The sequence below is a fragment of the Lipotes vexillifer genome, unplaced genomic scaffold (genome assembly GCF_000442215.2).
Source record: "Lipotes vexillifer unplaced genomic scaffold, Lipotes_vexillifer_v1.1 scaffold21, whole genome shotgun sequence".
Classification (NCBI taxonomy): Eukaryota; Metazoa; Chordata; class Mammalia; order Artiodactyla; family Lipotidae; genus Lipotes; species Lipotes vexillifer.
In genome coordinates, this window is record NW_006774065.1 from 2,974,007 (window position 1) to 2,985,098 (window position 11,092).

Genomic DNA, 11,092 nt, shown 5'->3' on the forward strand with positions numbered 1-11,092 from the left:
CGTAGTGTTCTGAGGTCAAAGCCGCCTGGCCCGACCCCCACCTCTGCAGCACCTGGCCCGGCGCCCAGGCCCGGAGGGTTCCAGAACGTGGACCGACACACCATCAAACCACGCAGCCCCTGCCTGGGGTCCCCGCTCTCTGATTCTGCCTTCACATTTCAATGGTTAAAGCGTCTTTTCTCATGAAGAGGAAGAAAAGAATGAGAAGACGAAAACAACGTAGCAGCATTCATGGGAAGAGGCTGACCGGGAAGGGAAGGCTGGACAGAGAAGACAGAGAGAAAGAGGTGGAGGAAGGGGAGACGCCGGGGAGGTAGGGGGGTGGGGGGAGACATTTACACCGGAAACCAAAGTCCCGAAAGGAGCATTTCTTTAAAAAAACGAAAGAGACATGGGCTGAGAGACAGAGAAGCCCTTTCCCACTGAGGGGCCGGAGCTGCGGTGGGTCCTGGGGGTAGTGTTGGGGGCGCCAGGCCCTGGCACGGTTGCTGGGTAGAGGGACAGCACCTGAAATGGGGGTGGGAGGTGGGGTCTGGCCCCGGGGCCAGGGGTCCACGCTCGGGCGCTGGGGGCGGCTGACATCCCCAGGCACCGGGCCTAGTTGAGGGTCCCCCGGCAGTTCTCGGAGCCGCAGAGGCAGGGGATCTTGACGTCCTCGATGGGGAACTTGTAGTCGTAGGTGATCTCCTCGTTGACACTGATGTGCTGCTTCGAGTAAATGACGATCTTCTTCTGCGACTCCACGGTGATGACCTTGGCGTAGCAGTTGGGCTGTGGGTGGGATGTGGGGGGGAGGGTGAGCCGACCCACCTGGGACCCTACCCAGGCCCTCCCTGACCGCAGTCCCCCAAACCCAACTGAGCCCCGTGCTCAAGGCCTGATGGACTGGGCCCATGACCCCACTGCCCACTGGCCACCTGCCCTAGGCCTCGGCTCCCCCATCCGGCGGACCAGGGCCCCCGTCTCTGATATTAAATAAGAATCATGATTGTAATAATAACAAATTTCGCAGGGAAACATTCAATTTACTTTTATACCGCAGGTGATCCTCATATTTATGTTTCTAGCCCAGGCCCTACTTCTGAGTTCTAGAGAAGGGGTCAGCAAACTCCGGCCCCCAGCTGCCTGTTCTTGAAAATAAAGTTTTATTGGCACACGCTCATTCATTACATATTGCCTATGGCTACCTTTGTTACAATGGCAGTTAAGTAGTTGCTATGAGATGGTCTGGGCCACACGGCCAAAAGTACTTACTACCTGGTCCTTTACAGAAAAGGTTTGCCTGCCTGCACTCCAGGCCCCCAGATCCAACTAGCTGCTCCATATCCACCTTTTGGCAGCTCAAGGAGACAACTTTGAGTCAGTAAACTCAAACCTAGGGAGTAGCCATTCCACGCACCCAGTCCCCCAAGCATCTGCCCCCCGCCTCCTCTCCAGCAGTGCTGGATCCAGCCCACCACGCCCAGCGGCTTCTGCCTCAAAGGGCCTCTTGATTCTGTCATCACTTGCCTGGACTGCAGCGGCTCCCGCTGCCTCTCTGAACTCGGAATAACTCCTGACCCAGCTGCCAGGGAAATGTTTCCAAAGGGACAGCAAATCCTGTCACCCCAGGGCAATAGCCGGCCTCGGCTTTTAGAGAAAGTTCTCAGCTCTACTTACAAGGCTGAGTGACCCAGCCACCACCAACCCCGCCAACCTCATCCTCTCACCCTGCCCTCTGCCCCCTACCTCATCCCACTGCCCCTCAAACAGGTGTTCTCCCTCCCTGCCCCAGGCCTCACCTCACTCACTCATTACCACACCCGGGTAATTCCCTCTTACCCCTCAGCTCTCACAGGAGACGCACAGCGAAGTCCCTACGGGCCCCAGGGTATGATCAAGTCACAGTTGTGCGAGCTGGCACGTACTGAGCGCCCGCTGTATCTGCACAGAAGGCCTGCCCTCGGTAACCCGCTTGGTCCTCCCAACACCGTACGAGGAGGGATTGTTATCATCCCAGTTTTACAGATTAGGAAACTGAAGCACCAAGACATGAAGTAACCTGCCTACAGTCGCTCACTAAGTAGCGATGCCAAGACCTGAACCTACAGCCAGGGGTGCCTGTCCTCCATTTGAAGCTCCCTGTGCTTATATTCACGAGAGGACCACCCTTGTTATCAACGCCCACCTCCACACCTAGACCTGAGCCACGTCACCCGTCAGTAGCCGAGTGTGACTCTTTAAGTTAATTTAAATTAAACACTCAGTTTTGGGGGCTTCCCTGGTGGCACAGTGGCTGAGAGTCCGCCTGCCGATGCAGGGGACACGGGTTCGTGCCCCGGTCCGGGAGGATCACACATGCCGGGGAGCGGCTGGGCCCATGAGCCGTGGCCACTGAGCCTGCGCGTCCAGAGCCTGTGCTCCGCAACGGGAGAGGCCACAGAAGTGAGAGGCCCGCGTACCGCAAAAAAAGCACTCAGTTTTTTAGCCACACTAGCCACGTTTCAAGCGCTCAACACCACACGTGTATATCAGTGGACAGCAAAGATGCAGAGCACTTCCGTCACTGTAGAAAGTTCTACTGGCCAGCACTGCCCCAGAGGCATAGAAAACGCCCAGCACGGGGAAGGAACTCTGTAATTACCAGCTGTGTGGACCACGTCATGAGCACCTCTGGTCTCATTATGCGCATTTTACAGATGAGAAAACTGAAGCTCAGAGGAGAACGGCTCCTCGGATAAGGCCTCACACCTCCACCTCCCTCCCCACTATCCTCGTGGGCCCCGAGCTTGGAAAGGAGGCCGCGCCGGTTCCTGTGCCCTCCGGTTGCGGGTCCTCCTGGCACAGCAGCAGGGGCGGCGGCCCCGAGCCGGGCACTCACGTTGCAGCTGTGGTTGATGAAACGCGCGAAGTTGCCGCACTTGGTGGCGTCGATGATGGTGTCGTGGTCCACCCGGAACATGTAGCTGCTACCGATGCCCTCGTCCTCGTAACGTTTCTCCCGCATGTCCGCAATCACCTGGCCAGGAAGAAGCCTCAGTCTGGGCGGGGCTGGCCGCAGCCCCACCCCGACACCTGTCCTGGCCGGCAGCGCTTACCTGGCGGATGTTCTGGCCCACGTACTCGATGACCATCTCATCGGCCGCAATGGGCTCCATGGCGAACAGGCCCCAGTCGTGAATGTGACTCTTGCAGAATTTGAGCTTTTTCTTCCGGAACTGGGGGAGGGAAGGGGATGGGGGTGAGAGCCCTGGTCCCGGATGCTGTGGCCGCCCCGGCCGCCCCAGGTGGGGCCCAGCCTCACCTTGAGCTGGTTGAACTTGAGCAGGTCACTGTCACAGCTGCCAGTGAAGGAGGACAACAGGCGGCGCTGCTCGGAACGCCGCTCGGAGCCAGCCCGTGTGGAGGCGTGAGGCTGCGCTGGGATGCTCATGCCCTGTGAGGATGGGTACAAGGATGGAGACGGCGGGTGACAGATCAGAGAGGGGTGTGGCCGCCTGGGGGAGCTGGCCACAGGGAACCTGCAACCCCGTCTCATCCTTGGCAGCCCCAGCGTAAGCTCTGTGGCCCTAGCTTCCCAGCTTGCTTGCTCCGAGCGTCCTAATAGCCACCTCTCCTCTACGGGGTCCTTCCCATCAGAATCCGAACGTGATCAAGTTCCTCTAATCTTAAACAAGACGACGCAGCGTTCTCTTCACTCTTGCCGTCGTTTCCCTTCTCAGCTAGATTTGAAAGCATCTCCGCTTTTTGGACAGAGATGGTGGGTGTCTGTCTACCTAACACCCCGTGGCTTCGTTCAAAATCACGGTTCTTCCCAGCAGCCTCGCATCCCTTCCCTCTCTTGGCCTCCCTCTTCCTCTGTCCCCACCATTGACACCTGGAGCTTCACTCCCTTCCAGATGTTCTCCCGGGTCGGCTCACCCCTGCTGTGGCCTTTGGCTAACATTTCCATTCTCATGATGCCTAAACTTAGGTCCCCGGACCAGACGTCCCTCTCCCAAGCTCTCTCCTGTACCCACATATCTAAGTGTCCGCCAGACCTCACGACCTGGATGTTCCACAAACCCCAAAACTCAAACCATCCCAAAGTGGGGGTCCCATCTTCCTTCTCACCTCAGTACTTGGCATCCAGCTACGCAGTCCCCAAGGCCGGACCCAGCAGCGTCCCACCCCATTCTGCCTCCTGTAACCAGTCAGGCCCCCAGTCCCATCCGTCTGACCTTCGAATGTTCGAATATTCCTGAGAGTCTTTCAAATGCATCTACTTTTTCCCACACGGCCCCCCCATGTCCAACCTACCCAATTTATTTCCTTAAAGAAGAATGAAAGAAAATTCTGGAAATGCAACTCAACTCTGTTCGTATCCCTGATTAAAACCCTTCAGAGGCTCTCCCCTGCCCACCTCCCACCTCATCTCTGACACTTGAGCACCCAGAGGAGTAGCACCCTCCGTGCTCCATGCACCAGCCCCTCTGGCTCCACAACCGCTCCCCTCCAGGAGGGCCCCCACCCTCTGCCCAGCCTGGGAGGCTCCGGGGTGTCCGGGCACCTGATGGCCGTACCTGGGTGTCCGTGGGGGGCTCATCGGTGCTGGCGCGGCTGCTGTTGAGGTATCTGAGCTTGTCCTTCTTGTCGATGGTGTAGAAGCCCTCGCTGCGGGCACAGCCTGTCACGTGCTCCCGGATGCCATCGTCCCGTTTCTTCTTCTTAGCTGAAGAGAGGCTGGTGGGTGGGTGTGGGTCAAGGGCCACATGGACATTCTCGGAGAGCCCCTCCCAGTCCTGCTTGGAGACCCGCCCTCCTGGGCCTGGCCTCTCCACCCTCAGACCCATCTGCAGGAGGCCAAGGACGCCCAGCTCCACGGCCCACACCTACACCACTTCCCTGCACCTGCCCACTGGCCAACTCCACTGTGGTCAGAACTCTGACAGGTACCCAGCTGCATGGCCTTGGGTGTTTTGTTTTTTTTAAAAACCACCTTCCGCCTCAGTTTCCCCATACGCAAATTGGGGTAATTACGATGCCCCGTGGAATGACTACAGATGCTTAGGCTGCTTAGCAGAGCTCCTGACACAGAGTAAATGCTCAATAAACTCGTTTGGTACAACAGGGATAAAAGCAGCGCCAACTTCATATGGTTGTGGTAATAACCGACTGTGGCGTGGCATCGTGGCTAAGAACGCAGATTCTGGAGCCAGATTTGCCTGGGTTCAAATCTCTACTCTGCTACTTCATAGCTGTGTGACTTTGGGCAGGTAACTTAACCTGAGCCTCGGCTTCTTCGGATGTAAAATGGGAATAATAGCAGCCCCTACCTCACTAAGCTGTTGGGAAGATTAAATTAGGCGATGAGGGGGAGCCAGGGAGAGTGAACCTTCTGTCAGTCCCTGCTTCTGTCATGTTGTGCAATCACACTGTTACATTTAGCCCCGAGACCTGCCAATTCTGGCACAGAGGGCAGTGTTTAAAAGTGCCAGTGATGACTCTGTAGAGAGCCTGGCACGGTTCCGGCATAGACACTGCTCCATAAGTGACAGTGACGTGTGCTATCCTGGGAGGTGCAGCCCCCCCACCCTGCCTGGCAGGATATAGGGATGGTAGACCCAGAGCGTGTCATTGAGCCAGTCCATGCCGTTGTCCTGCTGCAGCAGACGCTCGTAGGTGACACACAGGAAGCGGATGTCCTCCTCGTCGATGCCACCATTCCAGATGTCATACAGGATGGTCATCTCCTCAAATTCCGAGCGGGGCCGGAAGAGGGGCTGCGGCGGCGAGAGCTCGGGGGAGGCTGAGGCCACTAGGTCCTCGTGGCGCTTCTTCGGTGGCCGGCGCCAGGGCCCCCGCACCTTGGCCAGGTCCATGAACTCCTCGGTGACCTCGTCGCGCCCACGGGGACCCGGAGGGATGGCCTCGGAGGGCCACTGGTTCTCTAGCTCCTTAAAGGGCAGCTTGGTGGGCTCAACAGGTGGCGGAGGTGGGGGCGGAGGAGGCTGTGGGGGCAAGGGTGGGGGGGGAGCCGGTATCCCCGCGTTCCGGAAGTCCAGGGTCACGGTCCGGGGGTCGTGGGTGCTGGGGAAGACAGGGGTCTGTGGCTGGCCTGGCAGAAGCAGGAGGTCCCTGCCCAGGGGGGGCCCTCCTGGCGGCCGGACCAAGGGCCCATCCAAGGAGAGCACAGCCGGCGGGGATCGCCGGGGCCGGCCCGGCTTCCTCTTGATGGGGGGTGGGCAGGGGGCCAGCGGAGCAGGCAGCAGGGGTGGCAGCTGGGTGGGGGCCCGAGTCTGGGCCCGCAGAACGGGTACGGGCAATGCCAAGGGCAGGGGCAAGGGCAAGGGCAGAGGGAGCGGCAGGCCTGTCTCCAGGAGCACAGGGGAGGCCAGGGGGCCAGACCGGTCATCACGCCGGCCAGCTGGGAGGGGACAGACAGGCAGGAGCAGGGGCCCACCAGGCTCAGGGAAGGTGGGTGTGAAGCTGAAGTCCCGGCCAGGTGTCCTCGGGAGGCCCCCGCTGCTCAAGCCGGGGGATGGGGATGGGTAGGAGAAGGGGCTGCCTGGCAGCTGCGGGGAGCCCAGGGGCAGACCGCTGCTGCCCCCTGACGGCAGGGGCTCCCCGCTCGGTGTGGCCGGCACGGCCTCTGCGCTCTGCGACTTGGCCAAGCTGCCACAGAGGCCTGGAGTACGCGGGGGCCGGTCCTCACGGGGAGGCTCCAGAGGGACTGTTGGGAGCGGGAGGTCTGGGGTCTCGGGCTCTGGTGGTGGGCTGGGTGGCCGGGGTGGTCGAGCGGGCGGCAACGGTGGCTGCAGGGATAAGGAGAGCAGCGCAGGGGGCGCAGGCTCCGCTTCCAGGTTGTTCTCTGCAGAGAGGTGGGCAAAAACCAGACCTTTATTATTTGACGCAGATGTCCCTCAGCGCCCTACTTATGCTGCCCTACTATGCACTTGACACGTCTCTGGGTATGCACTCATACCCTCTGGGTCCCTAGGGGTTCTGTGAGTATACAGACTGTCCTCCTCCAGCTAAGCTGCTCAAGGACTGCTCAGCACCCGGCCCAGTGTCAGGCACACAGTAGGTGTCTGTTAACTGTTGGTGGGAGTAAATCAAAGATGCAGGAGACATGGTTGTAACCCTTGACACTGTCTTTAGAATGGTGTTCCTGTGAACCGGGAACATCCCATGGACCAAGAAAATGAGCTCTATCAAAAATCCAACAAGTCTCTTTGCTGCAGGACTTGTCAGAGCCTTTAAGGTTTTCTCTTAGCATTTATCTCTCCTGTCACAGAATACATTTTCTAACTTATCCGCTGTCATCCATCAACCTGCCCCAGAGTGTAAGCCCCAGGTATTTTTGTCTGTTTGGTCCACTGTTGTATTATCAGTTCGTAAAACAGTACTGGGGACGACAATAGAGGCTCAATTAATACGTTTAACAATATTTAAAGACCTGTGGTTCTATAGCCAAATAACACAGAATTAAACAAAATACAATGGGTTTCTTTCCTCAAGGACCATTACAGGTACAAACTAACCACATGTGGCTATGTAAGTTTATACTAATGAAAATGACACAACATCACAAATTCTGTTCCACAGTGGCACTCTCCACCTTTCAAGTGCTCTTAGCAACACTGTGTCTAGTGGCTACAGTATTGGACAGGACAGAGAGAGAATGTTTCTACCACTGCAGAAAGTTCTATGGGACAGCATTGTTAGAGCCTTTAACATGCTTTGTGCAGCTCCACCAAGATGGTGGAGGGGGCAGCGTCCATGGCCCCTTCTCAACTGGCCCAGCACCCCGAGGCCTTCTCTGTTGCTTTCTGTCACTGAAATGACCATACGCACCTGCACCCACACCCCCTCTTCTGGGAGCATCTCATGGGACTAATTAATGGTCCAAGGACTAAACCCCAGGGAAATACTGACAGAGGAATGGTGACAGCAGCAGACCCCTCTGGGATCTAACAGGTGCCAGGCTCCATGCTGGCACATCATAAGTCATCTCACTCTGTCCTCCCATACGACCTCGTAGAGGAAGCACAATCCACGGATCCCATTTTACAGATGAGGAAACTGACTCATTAAGGTGAAGTGATTAGTATAAAGGAGCCTGGGCTCATTCTCATGGTGAGGACATCCTGCTTCCATGCCCACCGCCCTCCCATGGGCTGCAAGTGTTACCTGGGGTGGGCTCCGGGGATGGCAGGGGCCGGGCCTCCATCTCTCCAGCAGGGGGCTCTGGAGACAGCAACCTGGCCCCTTCCTGGTTCAGGCCTGGCTCGTCAGGGGGCTCCTTGCAGCCAGCCAGCTCCTCGACACCCACAGGCAAGGGGGGCTCTTCCAGCATTGGGGTCCGCGCCTCGGAGGCTTCATCCTCAGCCTCGATGTCCACCTCCTCTTCTGGCACCAGTGACTCGGTCGCGGATGCTCCTGTGGCCACGTCCTCAAAGCCCTCGTCAGGGGCAGCGGGAGCCACGCTTTCCTCTGCGGCCGCCTCCTCCCCTCCCGCCTCCTCTCCCTCCCCGGCTGCCAGTTCTTCTTCATCCTCGGAGGGTGACGAGGAGGACCCGGAGCTTGATTCGAAGTCAGAAGACTCAGAGCTCTCACTGGAGGACTCAGCTCCGGCCTTGGAGGTGGCGATGCTCACTGTCTCCTCTGGGCGGGGGACACAGGCAGGGGCGCTGTCATTATCTGCTGTGCTCCAGCCAGGTCCTTCACCAAAGGTCTCACAACTGGCGGCGCTGGGCTGAACATCGCCCTCAGGTTGTGTGTGTGTGTGTGTGTGTGTGTGTGTGCGCGCGCGCGCGCACGCGCGCGTGCGTGTGTCAGTACTAACTAGTCGTCACGTTTTTTTAAACTGAGGTGAAATCCACATGACATAAAACTAACCATCTTAAAGTAAACGATACAGTGGTATTCAGTACATTCACAATGTGGACAGCTAGCCCTTGTCTAGAAGAAGCCCGCTCCCTTTAGCGATCACCTGTCTATCCACCGTCCCCTAACCCCAGCGACCACTAGTCTGCTTTCTGTCTTTATGGATTGACCCCTTCTGGACACTTCACGAGAAAGGAATCACAGGGCATGCCCTGTTTGTGCTTTACTGAGTTCACACCTCAAAGTCAAGAGATCTGCCCCCAGAGTATAGCTGACTATTGCACGGGCTCTGCGCTCTGCAGAGGGACCCCGGGCTGGGCCGGGAGCCCCGCTTACCTCCATCTGAGTCCCCTTCTTCCTTCTCACTCATCTCCGACGGGGCTGCGTCCTCGTCGTCATTCTCAGACTCGTCCCTGTCGTCACTGTCTTCATCATCGTCATCCTGCGGGGGAGGGACGGAGGAAAGGTGAGCCGAAGGGCCCCCTCCCCTGGCCCAGCACCCCAGGCCTCCCCAGCCCGAACGGTACCTTATCGGACAGGGATGAGGTCGAGGAGGAGGAGCCCTGGCTCCTGGGGCCTCCCTGCTCCTCCCCCTCCTCCTCCTCCCCCTCCCCCTCCTCCTCCGCGCTTTCTCGCTCCTCCTTGTCGGAGGCTGAGGATGAGGGCGAGGTTGTCGAGGACCCCGAGGACGAGGACGCCGACGACGATGAGGACACCGACAGCGACTCCTTCTCGTCCTCCTCCCCGCCACTGTCCAGCTCCAGGGGCCGGGCTGGCCGCCGCCGCACACCCACGCCCTTGGGGTCCCGCTTGGCGAGCTCACAGGGGGCATCCGCCATGTCGCGGTCCCGCTCCCGCTCAGACTCTGTGGGGAAGGAGGGCTGTCAGACCTGGGCCAGGGGCGCGGGGGAGGAGGAGACCCCAGCACCCGGCGAGCGGAGGGGCGCAAACCTTCATCCTCCTCATCCACGGAGGCTGAGGGTCGCAACCGCTTCTGGTCGCCAGATGAGGCGGTGTCCGGCGGCTCTTTCCTCTTGACCTTGAAGGAGGGCAGGCGGATGGCCCCGCGCAGCCCAATGCTTAGGCCCAGGCCCTCGTAGCCCAGGCCCTCGCCCTTGCCCCACGACTCCAGCAGGCAGGAGGCGATGCGGTCCTTGGGCTTCGGCCTGTCCTCGTCCTTGTGCTCGCCGGACTTCACCGGGGTCAGCGAGGCCTGGGGTGCAAGAGAGGAGGGGGAAGTCACCATGGTTACAGCGCTGCCACCAGCCCTGAGCAACCTGCCGACCTCTCAACAGTGACAGCCACGTGGTAACTGGGCACTTCCTTTCCTGGAACCTACCTCATTTTGTGCCGACTACTCAGGACGCCCCCAGGGCCCCACTCTGCCTCCCTGACCCTCAGCTTCCTCACCTGCAAAGCAGCTACTACGGCTGCCCGCACCGGAGCAGGGGCTCTCGCGCTTTGGAGATTGGAATCCAAAAGGAACGCATTGTAAGTACACACCTGTGTCATCGACACACCGGTTTCACAAAATAACACTCACACTACCCTGCTTTGGGGGTCTGGGTGGCGGTGTTTCCAGTACCGTGCCTGGGGAGGAGAGAAGCTGCCTGGCCGGGTCCCTGCCGCCCGCCCCCCTGCAGGGCCGTGCTGCCCACCCACCTTGGCCATCCGCTCCTTCTTGTCCCACCACTCGTCGAAGGCCCGGAAGGCCACCACCTCCACCATCTTGCGGTTCAGGTCCCGCTTCATGATGGCCTTGAGCTCTTTGAGCACCACCAGCAGGACGCCGTCCACCGTGGCCTTATGCGGGTCCTCCTGGCGTGGCACGTAGCCTGGTGGCGGCACTGACGGGTCAAACTTGGGCAGGGGTGGCCAGGGCTGCCCGCGGCCGGGGCCAGTGTTGCTAAGGGAGAAGGGGCCCCGGTAGGGCGGCAGGTTGACGAACTGCAGCCCAGCGGAGGCGGCTGCGGCTGCGGCGGCCATGAAGGGCGGGTAGGGGCAAGCGCCCTGGCCCGTCATCAGACGGCTCAGCATTTGCGTCTGCATCTGGAAGGACATGGGCATGCCGCCCCACTGGCCACCCAGCACATGGCTCATGTCCACCTGCATCACGGGAAACAGCCCCGGCGGGAAGGGCGGCAGCGGCGGCAGAATGGGCGGGGGTGGGACACCGGGCGGTGGTGCTGGCAGCGGTGGCGGGGGCACTGTCACAGCGGGGTGGGCTGGGGGCGGCGGGGGTGGT

At 59.5% G+C, this 11,092-nt stretch overlaps 1 protein-coding gene across 1 annotated transcript in view; it reads right to left on the minus strand.

The window, feature by feature from the left end:
• Nucleotides 1-597: 597 nt before the first annotated feature.
• Nucleotides 598-11,092, minus strand: part of SETD1B (SET domain containing 1B, histone lysine methyltransferase) — a 20,538-nt gene continuing 10,043 nt past the window's right edge. Inside the window, exons 8-19 of the mRNA XM_007448747.1 lie at nucleotides 10,510-11,092; nucleotides 9,799-10,060; nucleotides 9,564-9,712; nucleotides 9,434-9,488; nucleotides 9,184-9,291; nucleotides 8,152-8,625; nucleotides 5,570-6,829; nucleotides 4,542-4,708; nucleotides 3,284-3,415; nucleotides 3,078-3,197; nucleotides 2,861-2,998; nucleotides 598-771 (exon numbers count right to left, since the gene is read on the minus strand). Of these exons, the coding sequence (XP_007448809.1) occupies nucleotides 598-771; nucleotides 2,861-2,998; nucleotides 3,078-3,197; nucleotides 3,284-3,415; nucleotides 4,542-4,708; nucleotides 5,570-6,829; nucleotides 8,152-8,625; nucleotides 9,184-9,291; nucleotides 9,434-9,488; nucleotides 9,564-9,712; nucleotides 9,799-10,060; nucleotides 10,510-11,092 (3,622 nt within the window). The remainder of the gene's footprint in view (nucleotides 772-2,860; nucleotides 2,999-3,077; nucleotides 3,198-3,283; nucleotides 3,416-4,541; nucleotides 4,709-5,569; nucleotides 6,830-8,151; nucleotides 8,626-9,183; nucleotides 9,292-9,433; nucleotides 9,489-9,563; nucleotides 9,713-9,798; nucleotides 10,061-10,509) is intronic.